General features: G+C 40.4%; 1 protein-coding gene across 7 annotated transcripts in view; it reads right to left on the bottom strand.

The window, feature by feature from the left end:
* Window positions 1–20,838, bottom strand: part of kcnip4a (potassium voltage-gated channel interacting protein 4a) — a 205,081-nt gene that overhangs the window by 31,941 nt on the left and 152,302 nt on the right. The window contains exon 1 of one of the 7 annotated variants that reach the window (XM_047385321.1): window positions 13,644–14,177. The exons of the other annotated variants lie outside the window; for them this stretch is intronic. Coding sequence (XP_047241277.1) covers window positions 13,644–13,755 — 112 coding nt within the window. The 5' untranslated portion in view covers window positions 13,756–14,177. Of the gene's footprint in view, window positions 1–13,643; window positions 14,178–20,838 lie in introns of those variants that run through there. 7 annotated transcript variants of the gene reach the window in all.

Genomic DNA, 20,838 nt, shown 5'->3' with positions numbered 1-20,838 from the left:
CCTCAATCCAATATCACACACCTTTTGTTATTACAAGATTAAGAATCAAAACGTAATAAATACATGAGTAAATAGCAATTCTTTGGAGCTAGCTCAGTCACTATTATGAAACAACTTGTAAATGTTGATCGTGTTCGAACTTTTATGAGCAGGGCTGGAGAAAGAGCAGTTAGAATCCCGACTTATCTTCTGCCAGCATCAAAGAATGAAGGAGTTATTCTTAATCTCTGAACATAAAGATCTCTGACGTTTATTATGGCTGCTGTTCATGGCCAACTTTGGCCAACAAAGACAGGGCAGTAATATTTAATGTCGAGGTTTAGTTCAGCGTGAAATCAGAAACTTTGCTGTACTAACCCTACTTTATTTCTAGACATCAACAGTGCCATCATTGTAATGTTTTTGCTTTACATGAAAACAAGCCATAACATTGTCAAGTTGATGCTGCTTTGGTGTAAATCAATTAAGGTTTTACGAAATTTAACAGTAAATATACCCATCTCCATTACAATTTCAAATTTTAATTAAAGTCCTGTCACAAGAAACTAGAAGAATGAACAGGTTTTCTGATATTTACACACAAAAAGCTATGAGCCCTTGATACGCTTCTGATAGCACCACGTCCCACTAATGCAGACAAACCAATCTAATTCTCCACCTGAGCTCACACCTAATAAAGCTGGTTCTGAGTGCTGGCAGTAAAACACAGATAACCAACTAGCTGAGGTTCTGAGGGCATCAGGTTCATCACAGCAATCTGGTGAGTTTATGTCCATTTAAGGCTGAACTATGACAACATAATAGTAGATGATTATAATTACAGTCCAGAGCGGGCTTACCTGGATAGGTTGAGGATTTAAATATGTTTAGATTCAATATTTTGTGTTCTTGGGATGATTTCATCTCCTTTAGGCACATCACTAACTGCAGTCATTATCCAAGACAATCCCTAATCCCTTCTGCAAGATCTGTTTTGGGAGGTCTGTGTGGGGGTCTTAATCACCAGTATTAAAACAACATCACACAACACCAATACTGAAAACTGCTGAACAAAATGATCCCCACTAATGTATAATAAGACAACACTTCTATAGCAACAAATTTAGAGCATTTTAACAATTATTTTCTGTTTAATACGTCAGTTTGCTTTTCTTTAAACTGGTTTGGTTTTCAGCTTTACTAGCTACTCAGGAACCTACAAAAAGTCACAGTAAAACAAACTTTGTTAATTATAACATTTTCTAAAAAATACAGTTTATATCAACAATCTACCTTAAATGAAAAAAAAGAGTAGTCGTCTCGCAATCAGAAGGTTGTGGGTTCGATTCCAGCTTCCTCCTGCCATATGTTGATGTGCCCCTGGGCAAGGCACTTAACCTCAAGTTGCCTACCGATCTGCGTTAGTGAGTGCGATTGGGTGAATATGGCTCTAGTGTAAAGCGCTTTGAGCCGTCTGTATGACTGGAAAAGAGCTATATAAGTTCAGTCTATTTACCATTTACATCCACCCTGACCAAGAAAGGACCAATGATTGGAAACTTCATGCATGTGCAATTCATTTACAGTTTGGAGCCTGCAAGGCGCTGACTGTAGCTGGAAAGGACTAATTATTGTAGACTGGAAAAAAAAAAAGTTCACTTTATTGAGAAGGGTATACATTATTATTTACTATTTGTTTATCAAGGTGTAAACGAAAACATCTATATTAAAGATTGATACCTCTTTTACATAATTTATTATCTTTGAAAAGATGAATCTCTCATTTCCTTTCAGAAACAAATGTCTTGGTTGAATAAAAAGAAATCTTAAATTTGCCAGGGGAAATGAATGATGAGGATTTATTTTATGCACTCATAAAACAAGTAAATAATAAGTTATACAAAAAATAACTTCAAACTCTTTTTTCTTAGAGTTTTCTATGCTCATCACAGCCTAAATACAGTTTGATCTGTCAATAGTATTTAAGCATATTAACAGTCCTCACACGTGCAGCATCAGGTATTAAGTCAGTCTCTCCCAGGTGGTGATCTCTTAGCACCATAATCTTTCTCCTATACTCACCCAGTTACACACCATCAAAGTCAGATAGTTGCGTCCTGCCAACGTCACTGCACTTGCAAAGTTAAACAGATATCAAAATCATAAATTATAGGATCAATATTGAGTCATAGACTTCAGTGTAACTACTTGGTTTGGTCAAACATGTTCCACATTAAATCAGAACAATACCAGAAAATAATAAAATTATCTGATTCCATGATATTTAAAGTTGAAGTTAATGAAGCACTCATTAATAGATTTTCGAGTTTTAGTTTAGACTCCACCATCTCTGTAAAGGTTGACTTGGCATTAGCGACAGTTTCCACAGAAGACCATGCTTTGAAATGACGAGGTGCACAAATGCAGAGGCAAAACCATCTGGTCCAATTAATCAATGGAATCAGCACGAGCCTCCATACAGGAGCTCTGTAAGCTCAGTATTTATTCCAAGGGATGTTTTTTTTTTTTTTTCAAATTAAAAAGGGGGATGATTGTGACAGACACTTGGCAGCTTGCAATTAGCTGAAATTACACCCAGAAACACAGAGGCAGCTGATGGCAATCTGCACTGACAAGATCGGCTATCTTTGTGATATCAAAGTGACCTGCAAGTCTGATGTTACACCAGCGCTACAGGCACAAACTGTCTCAAAGACAAGCGCTAAAAAAGGAAGGATTTAGTTATTTTGCCTTTTTTGCCTTATTGTTCACGCCCATCAACACCAAACATTTCCTCACCGATAATCCCTCTGCTTCAGGAATGAAAGCATAAAGAAATGAAAACACTTGTAGGTGAACCAGATAGATGGAAATAATGTGAAAATAAAGGTGTTTTCTGTGCAGAATATAAACCATTGATTCCTTGTATCTTTTTAGAGTTTTGATGGTAATGTAAAAAACTATAGGTCATTAAAACAGCATTGTAATGTATCTGTGCATGTATCTGTCTATAGTACAAAGGCCTTATAATCTTATGCCAAATATCTGAAAGAGTGAATATAGGAGGAACATTGTGGTAAAGCTGGATTCCTACAATCTGCTTATAATCAGAAGATAAAACAGCAGGCTCCTTTGTAGTGACAGACTGTCCTGAAATGTAATAAATTCCTCCATCGCTGAACAAAATATTTCTATAGCTGCAAGACAAATGACAGCCAAACATCCAGAACACCAAAGATGACAACAGCAGACACGGCACTTTGGCTTTTTAGAGCAGCACATTCATTCATGGTTATATGAGAAAAATAATTTGAACACAGCGAGTGCAGTGTAATACGAATGCCTCATTTTCCATCAGATAAATCAGACAATCCAAGTAGGAGATGGGTGCAGATTTCCTATTTGTTCCTATCTGGTGGGCACAAAAAACCCTAAACAAATAAGCCTCAGAGTGTGCAGTCAGGTAAAGCGATATGTCATTGCTTTTATTTAATAAAAAAACCTCAGAGGATAAAAATGGCTATTCATCTGACCGCCAAATCAAATGGATGGGAAAGAAGGGTCTCTGTCTGGTTTGTATTGAAACCTAACTCAATTGAGCAAATTACGGAGATCACTAATGCAAGTGTCTGTGCTACAGCCTATATTTGTTGCTAAGAGATGCATTTATTTATCTTGGGACACAACATCAAATTTTCTTCCTTCCCGCTAATAGTAAGAGATGAGACAGAAAGCAAATCTCATAAATTAGAATGCAGAAACATTGGTAGGAACCAATTGGAACCTGATATTTACTGGTTCTGTGTCCCAGATTTGAACGTGTTGTGGTACAATATGTGTGCGTCAATCACATAACAAAATTAAAAAACCTTCAAATGTGACGTCTGAAGCCTAGCGTTATAATCCTCAGGAAGAAGCCAGTACTCCAAAAGCCACATCAAAAGCGAGATTATAGTTTGCAAAAGAACTCGGACAAGCAAATAAATTTTTCAAGACAAAATGAGGATTACAACATTTTGTAAGACTGAGAGCATCATCCCAGTTGTGGAGCACAGTTGCAGCATCATCTTGTGTGGATGTTTTGCTGCAGAGAGAATGCTACACTACCCAAAATAAATTATAAGGAAAGAATATTGTGTGGAAATAATGAGAAAACATCTCAAGACATCACCCCAGAAGTTAAAGCTTGGACACAAATGGCGTTTCCAAACAGATGACATAAGACTGACAAATTAGTTAGAAAGTGGCTTAAGGACGACAAAGTCAGTATTTTTGACTCCCCATCGCAAAACCCTGATCCAATTGCCATAGAAAACGTGTGGGCAGACCTGAAATGATGAATGTGAGCATGGCCTCCTAAAAACCTGAGTCAGTTAAACCAGTTCTGTCAGGAGGAATGGGCCAAGATTCCAGCAAACTATTGTGAGAAGCTTGTGGAGGGAGACCCAAAAGTTTGACCAAGTTTAAAAGGAAATTCTACCAAATGCTGAGGGAATGTATGTAAACTTCTGAGTCTGAAGAACAACATTTCACAGAATAAATCTCTTTCCCATTATTTTGGCATTTAACAAAAACAAATAGGTTTGGTAATCCTAACTGACCTAAAAATGGGAAAGTCTAGTCTGGTTTCATTCAGACAATCAGACATTTTAATAAAGTTTGTGTAAATATGTAGTTTCACCTGCAACACTTCAGGGGTTAGTTCCTGTTGATTTTTCCAACTGGAAATTAAGATCTTACATCTTCATAAGATATTATAACTTCTGTATACAATCATATTATAGTAATTTCCCTCCCACTAAGTGTAGACTAGAACTGTTGGTGTTCAGGGCTTTGACAATTATTCATATACTTGTGTGCATGCAAATAGGGTAAGGAAATTTTCGTATGACATTTTGGTCTGACAGTGGTCTAGAAACTAGACTTCAAGGTTCCTTCTGAGGAAGAGTGTGGACCTATGCTGGCCATAATGACACACCATTAGGGAGTGGAAGTATTCCTTGTTATCTTGGGGAAAAGAACTGTCTGCGATTTTAATTGTAACAATTTGTCACCTTGAAGTGCTTCAATAATAGTCTGTCTCTGAAAAACCTTTCAGCAGGTACAGTGGGGAAGTTTCTTTGCCCTTTAAACAATGATTTCTAAGACTGTAAGAGACTACATTGCAGGAAGATGTTTTATCCAACTTGAATTTAGTGCTTTCATTCCAAAAAATTATTTATAAAGAAAGAGGAATACTTTGTGATTTACTTTCTAAGTGTGTCATCTTTGTTCCAGAGAAGAAACCTTTCCAGTCATTTAGAACAAGTGCCTAAATGGATTTTACTTTGACAGCACAGACCAGTGTTTACACTCCACAAAAATCGCTTGAGATGCCAAAAATGTCCTTCAGAGCAACATGTATAATTCCAAGCAAAAGACATAAATTACATCCAAAGTGGCACAACACTGCATCCATGTGGAAAAAGCGCAACTCAAAAATCTCCAAGAGCACAACTAAAATGCCTGGGTGGTGAATTATGCTCTAGAACATATTTGACAGTGAGGCTTTTAAATTGTCACTACTGTGGTAAACAAAAGGGATGACTACATGATTCATGCTCTGCAACACCAGCCAATATAATTTCCATTGTCCTTTCTGTTATATGGCCATCGCTTCGTTGCAACCACAGATCATTTCCATTTGCCAAAAGTGGCAAAATGACAATTTTCTATATTATATATATACACTGCTCAAAAAAATAAAGTGAACACTCAAATAACACATCCTAGATCTGAATGAATGAAATATTCTCATTGAATACTTTGTTCTGTACAAAGTTGAATGTGTTGACAACAAAATCACACAAAAATAATCAATGGAAATCAAATGTATTAACCAATGGAGGCCTGGATTTGGAGTCACACACAAAATTAAAGAGGAAAAACACACTACAGGCTGATCCAACTTTGATGTAATGTCCTTAAAACAAGTCAAAATGAGGCTCAGTATTGTGTGTGGCCTCCACGTGTCTGTATGACCTCCCTACAACGCCTGGGCATGCTCCTGATGAGACGGCGGATGGTCTCCTGAGGGATCTCCTCCCAGACCTGGACTAAAGCATCCGCCAACTCCTAGACAGTTTGTGGTGCAACGTGACGTTGGGGGATGGAGCGAGATAGGATGTCCCAGATGAGCTCAATCGGATTCAGGTCTGGGGAACGGGCGGGCCAGTCCATAGCTTCAATGTCTTCATCTTGCAGGAACTGCTGACACTCCAGCCACATGAGGTCTAGCATTGTCCTGGATTAGGAGGAACCCAGGGCCAACTGCACCAGCATATGGTCTCACAAGGGGTCTGAAGATCTCATCTCGGTACCTAATGGCAGTCAGGCTACCTCTGACGAGCACATTGAGGGCCATGCGGCCCTCCAAAGAAATGCCACCCCACACCATTACTGACCCACTGCCAAACCGGTCATGCTGAAGGATGGTCAGGCAGCAGATCGTTCTCCACGGTGTCTCCAGACTTTGTCACGTCTGTCACATGTGCTCAGTGTGAACCTGCTTTCATCTGTGAAGAGCACAGGGCGCCAATGGCAAATTTGCCAATCCTAGTGTTCTCTGGCAAATGCCAAGCATCCTGCACGGTGTTGGGCTGTGAGCACAACCCCCATTTGTGGACGTCGGGCCCTCATACCATCCTCATGGAGTCAGTTTCTAACCGTTTGTGCAGACACATGCACATTTGTGGCCTGCTGGAGGTCATTTTGCAGGGCTCTGGCAATGCTCCTCCTGTTCCTCCTTGCACAAAGGCAGAGGTAGTGGTCCTGCTGCTGGGTTGTTGCCCTCCTACGGCCTCCTCCATGTCTCCTGGTGTACTGGCCTGTCTCCTGGTAGCGCCTCCAGGTTCTGGACACTACGCTGACAGACACAGCAAACCTTCTTGCCACAGCTCGCATTGATGTGCCATCCTGGATGAGCTGCACTACCTGAGCCACTTGTGTGGGTTGTAGAGTCTGTCTCATGCTACCATGAGTGTGAAAGCACCACCAACATTCAAAAGTGACCAAAACATCTGCCAGAAAGCAAAGGTATTGAGAAGTGGTCTGTAGTCCCCACCTGCAGAACCACTCCTTTATTGAGTGTGTTGCTAATCGCCAAAGATTTCCCCCTGTTGTCTATTCAATTTGAACAACAGCTGTGAAATTGATTGTCAATCAGTGTTGCTTCCTAACTGGACAGTTTGATTTCACAGAAGTTTGATTTACTTGGAGTTATATTGTGTTGTTTAAGTGTTCCCTTTATTTTTTGAGCAGTGTATATATATATATATATATATATATATTTTTTTTTTTTTTTTTTGACAATTTCTGCTGATTAGTGTGATAAGATTAACAAATTAAACATTAAGAATCCTTCCACTTATTTTCATGTTAGCTTTCATTACATTTCTCTCTTCATGTTGTTATTGTAAAATGGCGTGGGCTGTAAAGCCTCAGCCCATCCAGACAAAAACACAAATGATAATCAGCAATAAGTTAGGCAAATGATTATTGTATTATGTACGAGAATCCATGCCATTGGTTTAATATGGAGAATACTCTTGCAGGATTTAAGTGACAGTATGATTATTCATATCACCACGTAATTAATGGCATGGGCATGCTAAATGAGGATTCTTGTTGTGGAGACTTGATAGAAACTAAACAACCGGCCCATTCTAAGATGGTTAAAAAATGATCAAATGTTTGATCTGTTTCTCTTTGAACAATACTTTTAAGGCCACACTATTCTTTATCAACACCTGCAACATAAGATATGAATTAAGCTTCAGTTAATAGGTATATAGCAAACCTATGCAATCCTAGGGTTCCTGCACTATTTCCATGTCAAAATTCCTTAACTCTAGTGTTTACAGTCTAGTTTTGACGCTTTTCAAGGTCACGGCAAATTTGAAGAAAGAATTGCAATTGTTAGGATTTATATGTAGAATCTGCAAAAACTACACACTTGTTAGCTGACTGGCTTTAGGAAGGGAAGCTACCTATTTTCTAAGAAATCAGATATTTCTTGTGTAGACACTGGGACATTAAATAAATCTTTTAGGACAAGCCCAGGCTTGTGCAGTCATCCACATTAGATCCTTGGTTCTGATGCATCTATAATGCCATCCCTATCAGAACATATTATGTGATGTTTTCATCAAAACTGATTGCCCAAATGATGCTCGTCCTCCCCTTCCTTTCAATTTGTTCTCTTTCCCTATGTCCTTCACGTGTCTAAAGACTCCAGAGGGACCTGCTGTCAGGATGTTCAAACAAAGGTCAAGTCGCTCCTCTAAATAGGCATAATGGAAAATAGCCTAAGGGTAATCAAGCCTGTTGACAAATTCTTGAACGGACTGGCTCTTGGGTTAACAACAGCATGTTGCAGGGGAGGTGCTTGCAAAAAAACATCTTAAACTTAATTACCTGTTTGCAAGTTTCTAAATGAGCAAGGTTTTTTGCCCGATATACATCCCCTGCTAACTTTGATGGATGTATGGTGAATACAAACAACTAATATATGAAAAACATAAATTCAGCTTACTCAACTACATTGATTAATGCTTGACACAAAACAATCACATAAAAATGCAGCAACTGCACTGGCTGCACTTAACAAAATGAAAATGTGCCTCCGATATTTTATTGTGGTGAATGTCTTAAATCTATCACACCCTGCTCACTTTCAACAATATTAAACTCAACTTGAACAGTGTGACCATCGGAGTCTAAGGCAAAGCAAAACCACCTGTTGGGCTTATTATCAGGGAGATCTGATTATCAGTGACATACACGTCAGGTCCACTTGGATCATGGTAAATACCAGCAAACAGCAGCAAAAAGGCCATCTCACAGTCTTGCATCATTAAAATGTAAAAGACATGTTTGGTGTTTAGTACACCGAGAATTAAGTTTAAGACGTAAACTTCAGACACTAAATAAGTGCTGGGTGAATTACGTTTTAAAGGCTCAGCATGTGGGATACAGTGAAATCCAGTGCCTCAAATTATAAACTGCAATCAGTAAAATTTATGCAACTACAAAAACCTTGAAAATAGCTACTCTGTATATTGTAGCAAGGTAAGAGAGTCAGGCAAAATGGCCTTTTTGGAAAGAAATGGCATGCTTACAGCATTTTTTCATTATCCTTCTGGCCTGTTCATGACATTTTCTGCAAGCTGAAAAGGGTGCGATGTTCTTACACATTCATACAGTGATATGCAGCATGGAAGGAAACTTAGAGTTAAGTGCCTGGCCCAAGGGTACGTCGACATGTCCGAGGGGGACGCTGGAATCAAACACACACACTTCAGATTGGCAGAAGATACACAGCTACCTCACCAAAAAGTGCAAGAAGCTGTTTAAATGCAAAGGAGTTTCTATCGAGGCATATCAGCTGTTACAGCAGACAGTTACATTTCAGCGAGTGCTGATCATTGTGTTCCTTTGCCATTTTGTAAATAATCAAGATTACAAGGAGGCTGAACAGAGTAAAACGAAGATGTTTAACTGTATTGAGCTTTCAACCTGTGTTTGTAATTAGCCATGCTGGATTTGGTAATGTTGGCAGCTTTTCAGAAGCAATGCTAACCATGCTAATAAAACAAGCTAAGCATAGTTAAAAATGTTAACAAAATTATTCCATATTGGTTTTAAAATATTAGTAAAACCCTGTTTTAGAGTGGCTGCTCCCTTGCATTGAGCTCACCCTGCTCATTATGTGAATAATTACCAACAGCTCAGAGAGGGATATTGTTAGTTATATTTCTTGAAGGAAAAATGAAAGGGGCTAATATTTAAGTCTTATATTTAAAAAAATGCTGGAGTTCAGAAATTGGCCACAAACCTCTGATTGGTGAATATCATGGTGTTCATAAACCGTCTAGCAACATGTGCTCATGCTAAAACCAATTAACTGACACAATGCCATTGAAAGTTGCCTAGTCAATCTCCACCTCTCATCCCCTTCATGGATGAATGAATGGATGGATAAGAGAAAGAAACAGCAGGAGCACATTCTCACGTCAAATCATAACTAAACCCGAAACACAGTCTCTTGCTACCTGTATTTACAGTTGAGCGCTTTGATTGTGCAGAATCTGAGGCAAACACCTCGTCATGTTTCTGTGAAAATAAAAAAGTGTGTCAGTGAAAGGGACAGGCTGATGACAAACTTCCAGGCCTGAGTTCTTTCACAGTCTCTGCAGCAAAGATCAGAGTAAAATCCCTGCAGAAAATTCAATGTGTTTATCTGCTGCGACTCCATTTTTACAAAGCATACAGTTTTTTTTAGCTTCTGACTGACGCTATACAGTAAAGATGTGAGCAATAGCACATAAAACACATGAGGGACATGCTCTCAGCTTGCTGTGACTGTGGTGGTGCCATTTCAAATCTGAAGCCCAGCTGTGAAGCTCCCAAAACATTTACTCCACAGAGACTTTTCAAGTACTATCTTTGTCCCCCCAGACGCCCCTATGGAGCTGCTCAGGTGGCCGAGAGCAGAGAGACGTGATCGTACTGGGCAGCTTCCAGCTGTGAAAGTCTGTTAGTGTGAATGCCAAGCAGAGCATGCATTTTCAATGTAACTGTGTCCTTCAGGGATTCAATAAAAAACAACAAAAAAGGTATTCAAAATTTAAGCTTTGACAAGAGCTGTCAGAAATGTTGGACTTATGTAAAAGTGAAGCGCATAGGCACTTGTGTGTCCTGTGTATAAAACTAATGGAACAACATGACCCCAAGAGGTTTTTGAACACCCAGCCATTGTTCAATCTTAAATTCCATTAAGACGCCATGGTGTGCTTTTAAACGGGTTGTTTATATCCATCAGTGTGACTCAAAACAATTCTGCAAAGAAAATTGGGCTAAATTTTTTCCAAAGAGATGTGAAAGACTCATTACCAATTACTGGAAATGCTTGAAACAGTCACATGGGACCATGTAGCATAATCAGAAGAAATCTCTAATATATACTATATATATATATATATATATATACTATATATATATATATATATATATATATATATACATATACATATGTGTGTGTGTGTGTGTACGTATATATATATATATATATACACATACATACACACACACACATATGTATATGTATATATATATATATATATATATATATATATACATATACATATGTGTGTGTGTGTGTGTACGTATATATATATATATATATACACATACATACACACACACACATACATACATACATATAAACGTATATAAAATGTCTCTGAGCTCACTATACTCAGAATTGACAGAGATAAATGTATTACTGGTGGTAATAAATACCCAAATTGCAAATGTAGCAAGTAGAAACTGAACTCCTATCATCTTCTATTTTAATATTTGACATCCATGTTGGCATGGTCCATCCTGTCCTGTAGCAGCTGCATTACAGTGTGGCGAACATAAAACCAAATAGACTAAGCCAACAGCAGAGATGAGTGTTATGTCTGCGACAACAATTTGACCAATTGAATATCCCTCCAATATGTGAGATCAGATTAGGACATCATTATGAAATTTAATTTATATTACTTATGTCATTTAATCACAATTTACTGTTGAGCTATGACAATGTCTCATGCATATAAAACACCTAAATATGCAAAATAAAGTACTTTAAACATTGAAAGGAGGGTAAAATATTCCTCTTATGATGTGATGTTTAGATATAAATCTTCCCCACTTACTGACAACCCTGATAAAGTTGTGTAAAAAGCCTTCAAATAAATTAATAGTTTATTGCAGAAGCATAATCTCAAAAAATTTGGATATTCTTCTTTCAACTTTTCCCTTTCAAGGGTCACCGCAGTGAGCCATCTGTCTCCATCTAACCCTATCTTCTGCATCTTCTTCTCTCACACCCACTGCCTTCATGTTCTCTTTCACTTCATCCATAAATCTTCTCTTTGATCTTCCTCTAGGCCTCCTACCTGGCATTTCCTGCTTCAGCATCCTTGCACTGATGTACTCACTATTCCTCTTCTCCGTGCGGCCCCTCGGGCTTCATCTCCAACACATCTAACATGAGCTTTCCCTATGATGTACTCATTCCTAATCCTATTTCTCCCCGTCACTCCCAAAGAGAACCTCAACATCTACAGCTCTTCCTCCCGTTTCTTCCTCAGTGCCACTATCTCTAAGCCATACAACATCGCTGGTCTTACTAACATGTTTTACACCTTTCCTTAATTTTTGATTTATTAAGTTGATCAGGTACATATAATAAAAACAAACTTCAATTCCCTTTAAATGATTAGATGAGTTTGAACAAAAAGTTGAAATTAATGTTGTAAGTCTTACATACTAACTTAGTTTTTATTATTTTATTAACAACTTTTTTTAAATGAGACAAAATGACTGGAATATTTTTTTTAGCCAGAACAAATACAATTCCTTAATGAGGAAAATACTTAAAATAAAAATGAAATAACATTTAAAATAAGCATTAAACTGTGATGATCTGTGAATAATTTGCACACGATTTGAAGAAATATATAAAAATATATAAAAATCTATAAACACGGTTATATTTTTATGTTACTTAAACACTTGCATCTCCCAGCCTCTGAACCAACCAGTAGTAAGCCCTGCTGGTATAATTTGTTATCATACATACTTACATTTCAATCATGTTTTTCTTTAAGAATGAGAGTTAGTGTAGTTTTGTCAAACAGATCTGTGATATGATTCACCTCACAATGAGATATAAATTCATCCTCATTTTAAATCCCATTCCCAGTCTTTCACTCTTGCTTTCTTTCTATTCCACGGCCCATTTTCTTTCTCTCTGTGACATGATTGGAAACGCATGCAGACATCAATACCTGAGCCGTCTGCTTGCCAGGCTCCATGATTTCAGGGACTTTCTGAAAGTAATGAAACTCTGGGACACGTGTGTGAAAACGGATCAAGTCAACAGGCAAAGCAGAAGCTGAGAGGCAGCCTTTATCGCAGGTGTTAGTTCGCCACAGAAGTCTATATATCGGAAAAGCAACTCGTACCTGTTAAATGAAGCATGCAAACACTCTGCGGGAGCTTTAATGTTTCCATGAAATGAAAACGCATCTGTCTTTCTTTTTGAAATAACGCAATGAAAACATGTCTCACAGTTCAGCTCATAACACCTTTTCCCTGCAGTTTTACACCTCACATTCCCTGTGTAGCTCCTGCAGCATCTGATGTATTGTTCTAATTAGAAGAAGATTAAAAGATTTATTGAAAAGTTCTCTAAAGAACTGGTTTTTAGAAGTTCACACTTTTCAAAGTGCCCACATATAACGTTAAATGTAAATTCAGCTATTTCTTCTCAAGAGTTTGGTTCTGCACTATAACCTCCCACCTCAAATCACATTGCATTCTAATAAAAACAGGATTTTTGACATTTTCTGTTTCAATCTTGAAATAAAAGCTCATTTGTCTCTTTGATACTGAGTATTATTTAGATCTCAAACTCTTTTTCTGAGAATTGTTTTTCAAAACTAATGCTACTCAAAGAAATACACAAGCATCCAAAAACAAAGTGGAAAATTGTACAAATGGCTGTTTTTACATTAATCTCTATCTTTCTCCCTATGTCTTTCGTCTTATTCTCATCCTCAGAGTCTTACCCTCTGAGAAGCTGATGAGCCCCAGGATGTGCAGGAGCTTGATGGAGGCGAACACTAGCACCACAATGCCCACCGTCTGCAGTCCTTCCGTCTCCCAGATGGCACTCAGCATCGCTCCACCCTCCGCCCACTCCAGGCCACCATACCCTGACCCAAACCCGGATCCTGAGCCAGCGTCTTCCCCTTCTGAACTGTTGCCAGGACCAGCACTCCCACCCGGTCCTGCGCTCCAGTTCCCCAGCACCCACTCCAGCGCTGCGAGCACTGGCCGGGCAAGTCCAGACACCCTCCCCCTTCCGTTCTCCCTCTGCTCCCTAAATCCAGTCTGTGTCAGGTTAAGATGAGCCCCCCCCTACCCACCAGTTAAGAGCCAGATGATAAGAATCTTAAACACATGAAGACGTCAGTTAAAACTTGGAAAAGATGACCTTAAAAGTCCACGCACACTACCTTCTTCCCCCTCAAAGGAGACAAGTGACAGCTGTGTACAAGCAGAAGAGCAGAAAATCCAGCTCCTCTGTGACAGTTTGTGACTCTCTGCTGCTCTTTCAGGCGAACACCCTTCCTCTATGTAATGTAAAGGGGAGGGATGATGAGAGGGAGTGGATATCAGCGAAAGAGCGATGAAGGGAGAGCAGCGACAAGAGGCACTCTGCAAGAAGAGCCACAACTTCTCTATAGAAGTGCATTAACTTCAGCTGCACCTCCTAAAATATGAAACTGTCACGGGAATTTATTACAATTGTTGACTACTGTGGTGTTTAGCAATATTAATAAATCAGGTAAATGGTACGCTTCTGTTGTTGCAGAAAGACTGAGAAAGTAGACAAAGAGAAAAAAGATGCAAGTAAGGTAGCTGTATTTGAACAAGCAGGGACTGTTCTGAAATGTACATGTTAATCATGTACAGCTCACCTCTTAATGCACAAACAGGTTTTTTATCCGCTTAATAAAAGAGGTTTAAGTAACGGCCAACCAATGATTATATAAAAATAATACCAGTGTATATTTCAATAGCAAATTGTCATTCTATCAGTCTATCTATCGAGGGAAAAAAGAACTAGGTTGAGTATATGTGAGTATATGTCTGCTTAAAATATTAAAATATATTTCATGTAACAGTTTGATTGTATTACTTTAAATCCACCGAGATGAAGCAGAAAGAAAAAAAACCAGACTCAGAAAGTGACCATGACAAAAAAGTGGCTGATTTACATGGTTAGTTTATGGGAACAAAAGAGAGAAAATACTACCATCTGCTGGCCTTCCACAAAGAGTCAGCCTTCTCAACATCAACTGTGGTTACTCTACAGGTACAACTTAATAAATGAGAATATCATTGAAAAGTTCATTTAATTTTGTAATTTAACTCAAAAGGTGAAAATTCTAGCTTCATTACACACAGAGTGGTGTATTTCAAGTGTGTATTTCTGTTAGTCATGAGGATGGCTTACAACAGTAGAAAACCCAAAATACAGGTTTTCAGAAAATTTGATGACATATGGTCAATAAAAAAAGCGATATTTACTAAAGAAATGTTAAGTTATGACCTACACCACAAGGAAGATGGCTGACTTGGCAGATGTCCAGCAGACATTCATTGACACCATTTACAAGGAGACTAAGACAAAAAAAAGGCCAAAAAAAGGCTAAAGAAGGTGGCTGTTCAGAGTGCAGTATCCAAGCATATTAGTGGAAAGTTTAGTGGAAGGAAAAGCTTGATAGAAACAGGTGAGGAAGCTACAGGGTTAATTGTAGCCTGGATATCATTGTGAAGTAAAGTCCATTCACAAAGAATGGACGGCCTATGGTGTCAGTGCATCCAAAACCACTACATATGCACATATCCAAAATCAGGGCTACAACTGCGTTAAGCCTCTCTGTAACCAGGCACAACAGAAGTGTCTTAACTAGGCTAAACAAAACAGAAAAAACAACAAAAAATACATTATGTTAAAAAAGTATGTAAACTTTAACAAATTTTGTATTTAAATTAACTGACATCTGAGATGAGTTTCATTTTGTTTTTACATTTGACCAGTTTTATCATATTCAGGGTTTGGAGGGGGGGGGGGGCGTCATGCTGTTCAAAACGTATCTGAAACATTATGCATTAAGGTAAAAGTTATATTATAATTATATAATTAACTACATTACTGTCATTCAAGTGCAACATGTGCCCGCTTCAAGTTCCTTGGAGTCCGAAGAAAGCATCCGTGAGAGGTACATAGGTTGACCTGGGCGGAGCAAGACAGACTGGAATGGAAAAGAAAATTGGAGTTGTTCCGTAATTTGACAACGGAGAGCGGGGCCGTCAACGGTGAAGTTTGGAGAAGTCACGGAGAATGTGAAAACCCTGATATTGAAATGTATAGTAATGCACCGTTTGAATTGTATGTAAAAAACACACTTAACAGCTTTTAAAAAAATGATTCAACGAGAAGAACAAGTAGTACTTTACAGCTGGAGCAACAATATGTCTGCATTCAATTTGATTATTTTGATTGCTCTGCTTCCCAGTCCACGCTTCAGCATACATCTCTGTTGTAAAATCCACCCTAACTGCAATCATCACGGCAGGATATTATGTTGGCTCCATGAAAGGAATCGTAACTCATCGCTTACTCAATTGCACTATTATAAATGGTGCATGGATGGAAAAGCTAACACATTTTAATTACATTCAGCAGCCCAGAGCTGGTATGTTCCACACTACAAGGAGGAAGATGATCAGTGGGATTCTGCTTTTGTTTGGTCAAATCTTTTCTGTTTTTTGGAGAATTCAGTTTAGAATTAAGGCAAAATAAGTAACGAAATGCAACAGGTATTGATTAGTTTCTAGAACAGGCAACACTGTGCTGTATTACAGTGATGGTGTTCTGTTCATGGCTACATGCTCTGGATACTATCTTACACTTGGGCTTATAAACTACTTCAAATGTCTCTCTACTGGTTGTTGCAGGCATGCAATTTAAGTAGTTTTCCGGTCTGGATAAGTATGCAGAAATATCTGTATCTCATTCTCCATTAACAATTGTTTAGCAACCTGGCTTTAAGCTGGACCTCTTTTATCCATTCATGCACCTGTTTGTCCATCCAATAATCTATAGATTTGTCTATTCATCCTTGAGCCATCTGTTCCTCCGCCTGTCTATCCATCAGTCCCTCCATGTTTGACTGTCGGTATGATTTTCATGTCCTGAAATGTTGTGTTAGTGTTGCAAAGTTTCTCTTCATCTCATCAGTCCACAGAACCCAAAAGACAGACCTTTATGTTCTTTCTGGTAAGTAGTGGGGTTCACATTAGAACTATCTCATAGACAGCACTTTTGCTCAGTTTATTTACAATTATTGAAAACACTGTCTTTAGGTGAGGCCTGCAGTGCTTCTGATGTTCTAGGTTCTGTGCTATTGGTGCAATTTTTGCACGCCGGCCACTCCTGAGAAGGTTCACCACTGTTCTGTTCTCTCAGTTTGTGGATAATTGCTCTCACTGTGGCTCACTGGAGTCCAAGGCCTTAGAAATGGCTTTATAACAGAATCAGAATCAGAAAAGCTTTATTGCCAAGTACGTTTTTGGACATACAAGGAATTTGTTTTGGCGTAGTCGGTGCAATACAATACAAATTAAACAGTATAAACATATCTACAATATAATATAAATATATGTGCACAGTTTTAAGTGAGTGAGAGTAAGTATAGAGCAGTATAAGATGTCAGGGTGGTTTCCGGGCTTTGTTAACCAGGCTGGTGGCAGATGGGAAAAAACTGTTCTTGTGGCGTGAGGTTTTGGTCCGGATGGACCACAGCCTCCTGCCAGAGGGGAGAGTCTCAAAGAGTCTGTGACCGGGGTGGGAGGGATCAGCCAGAATCTTCCCTGCCCGCTTCAGGGTCCTGGAGGTGTACAGTTCCTGGAGCGACAGTAGACTGCAGCCAATCACCTTCTCAGCAGACCGAATGACACGCTGCAGCCTGCCCTTATCCTTGGCTGTAGCAGCGGCGTACCAGATGGTGATGGAGGAGGTGAGGATGGACTCAATGATGGCTGTGTAGAATTTCACCATCATAGTCTTTGGCAGGTTGAATTTCTTCAGCTGCCGCAGGAAGAACATCCTCTGCTGGGCTTTCTTGATGAGGGAGCTGATGTTTGGCTCCCACTTGAGATCCTGGGAGATGATGGTTCCCAGGAAGCGGAAAGATTCCACAGTGTCAATTGTGGAGTCACAGAGGGTGATGGGGGCAGGTGGGGCTGGGTTCTGCCTGAAGTCCACAACCATCTCCACTGTCTTTAGAGCGTTGAGCTCAAGGTTGTTCTGGCTGCACCAGTCCAACAGATGGTCCACCTCCCATCTGTACGCGGACTCGTCACCATCAGAGATGAGTCAGATCAGGGTGGTGTCGTCCGCAAACTTCAGAAGCTTGACAGACTGGTGACTGGAGGTGCAGCTGTTGGTGTACAGGGAGAAGAGCAGAGGAGAGAGAACACAGCCTTGGGGGGAACCGGTGCCGATGGTCAGGGAGTCAGAGATGTGCTTCCCCAGCCTCACGCGCTGCTTCCTGTCAGACAGGAAGTCAGTGATCCACCTGCAGGTGGAGTCGGGCACACTCAGCTGGGAGAGCTTCTCCTGTAGCAGAACTGGGACGATGGTGTTGAAGGCAGAGCTGAAATCCACAAACAGGATCCTGGCGTAGGTTCCTGTGGAGTCCAGGTGCCGGAGGATGAAGTGAAGGGCTAGGTTGACTGCATCATCTACAGACCTGTTGGCTCTGTAGGCAAACTGCAGGGGGTCCAGGAGGGGGTCAGTGATGTCTTTTAGGTGTGAGAGCACAAGGCGCTCAAAGGACTTCATCACCACAGAGGTCAGGGCGACGGGTCTGAAGTCATTAAGCCCTGTGGTCCTTGGCTTCTTGGGAACAGGGACGATGGTGGAGGACTTGAAGCAGGCTGGCACATGACATGTCTCCAGTGAAGTGTTAAAAATATCTGTGAAGACTGGAGACAGCTGATCAGCACAGTGCTTCAGGCTGGCTGGTGAGACAGAATCTGGACCAGCAGCTTTCCGGAGGTTCTGTCTCCTGAAGAGTTTGTTTACGTCCCTCTCCTGGATGGAAAGAACCGTCCTCGGTGTGGGTAGGGGGCTGGTGGGGGGGAACTTCAGGGTGGGGGTTGGAGGTGCCAAGGCCCCTCTTGAGTTTGGGGAGGTGGGGGTGGTGGATTGTGGCTGCAGCTGTTGGGGGGCGTCGTGGGGGATGGTTGCAGGACTGTCGGTTGCGAGATGTCGGTCGTTGATGGAGTGGGGGGCTTTCGGCTTGTAGTTGGTGATTTGCTTGAGCCCTTTCCAGACAGACGCAGAGTCATTGGCTGAGAACTGGTTTTGGAGCTTCTCAGAGTACAGTCGTTTGGCCTCTTTCACTGTCTTGCCAAACTTGTACTTAGCCTCTCTGTATATGTCTTTGTCCCCACTCCTGAAGGCCTCTACCTTATCCAGTCTTAACCTTCTGAGTTTAGCTGTGAACCAGGGTTTGTCGTTGTTCTAACTCACCCTGGTGTATGATGGTACACAGCTGTCCTCACAGAAGCTGATGTAGGAAGTCACAGCCTCTGTGTACTCGTCCAGACTGTTGGTAGTAGTCCTGAACACATCCCAGTCTGTACAGCCTAAACACGCCTGGAGATTCTCCACAGCCTCACTGCTCCACTTCCTTGTCATCCTCACAACAGGTTTGCAGAGCTTTAGTTTCTGCCTGTATGCAGGAATCAGGTGGACCATGATGAGGTCGCATTGGCCCAGTGCAGCACGTGGGACGGCGTGATAAGCGTCTCTGATGGTGGTGTAACAGTGATCCAGAATGTTGTCTTCTCTGGTCGGACATTTTATAAACTGTCTATATTTGGGGAGTTTGTGGGTGAGATTACCTTTGTTAAAGTCGTCAACGACAATTACTAAGGAGTCCGGGTTGGTCCGCTCCACACTCCACTCAGTATCTGGTCGGCGAGCATGCGCTGTGCGACCTGCACGTTAGCTTGCGGTGGGATGTAAACACCGACCAGGATGAACGAAGCGAACTCACGGGGGGAATAGAAAGGCTTACAGTTTATGATGAAGGATTCCAGGTCTGGAGAAAAGTGCTGCTGAATCACTGTCACGTCGTTGCACCAACCACTGTTGAGGTAAAAACAGATTCCTCCACCTTTCGCTTTGCCGGAGAGTTCCGTGTCTCTGTCCGCTCTGTAGAGCTGGAATCCTGCCAGCTGCAGCGCAGAGTCCGGTATTAATCCACACAGCCACGTCTCCGTGAAGCACAAAACTGCCGATGAATAAAAGTCCCTGTTTTTCCCCAACAACAGTTGTAGTTCCTCAATTTTGTTGGGAAGTGAGCGAACGTTAGAGAGAAATATTGCAGGTAACGGTGTTCGTAGTCCACGCTGGCGAAGTAGTACCAGCACCCCAGCCCGTTTCCCTCTCTTCCGGCGTTTCACCGCGTGAACAAAGGTGAGCGGAACCTTTGACCAGAATGTCCAAATATTCCAGAGCAGTAGGCAGAAAAGTGGGAAATAACTCATCTGGTGTAGTAGCCCTGATGTTCATGAGTTCTTCTCTGGTGAGAGAGCTCTGGGTACCATCACAGAAGACCGTTTTAAAGCAAAAAACAAAACAAAACAATGCGCACCAACACGCCGAGGCGACCATCTGCGGCACCATCTTGGATCATCATCCAAGCCTTTCCAGTCTGATAGTTTGATAGTTAAAAACTATTTCTTGTGTGTTCTGAAATTTATTTAAATTGGGGCATGATGTGTTGTTTTTTAAGATCTTTTAGTCTACGTCATGTTGTTGGACAGGTTCTATTTAAACGACTTCTTGATTCTACAGGGCTGGCAGCAACCAGATCTGGGAGTGGCATGTGAAACTAAACCAACAAATATTGTTAATAACAAATAATTCATGGTTAAGCAAGGGGGTAATTATATTTTCCTATAGAGCCTGGCTGGTTTAAATAGCTTCATGTAATAAAAAAAAACCTCAATTTTGTATTATCTTAGGTTATATCTGATATTAAATTGTGTTTAATTAAATTCAAATTCAATTAAAAAATACTTTATTAATCCCAGAGGGAAATTAAATGTTGTTGTAGCTCATATTATTCAGGTTTCTTCCAAGAACCGTTGTAGATGCTGATGGCTGTGGGACAC

This window comes from Girardinichthys multiradiatus, chromosome 14, assembly GCF_021462225.1.
Source record: "Girardinichthys multiradiatus isolate DD_20200921_A chromosome 14, DD_fGirMul_XY1, whole genome shotgun sequence".
Classification (NCBI taxonomy): domain Eukaryota; kingdom Metazoa; phylum Chordata; class Actinopteri; order Cyprinodontiformes; family Goodeidae; genus Girardinichthys; species Girardinichthys multiradiatus.
Note: the sequence above shows the minus strand (reverse complement) of the source record. Positions and strands in the feature narration are given on the sequence as shown.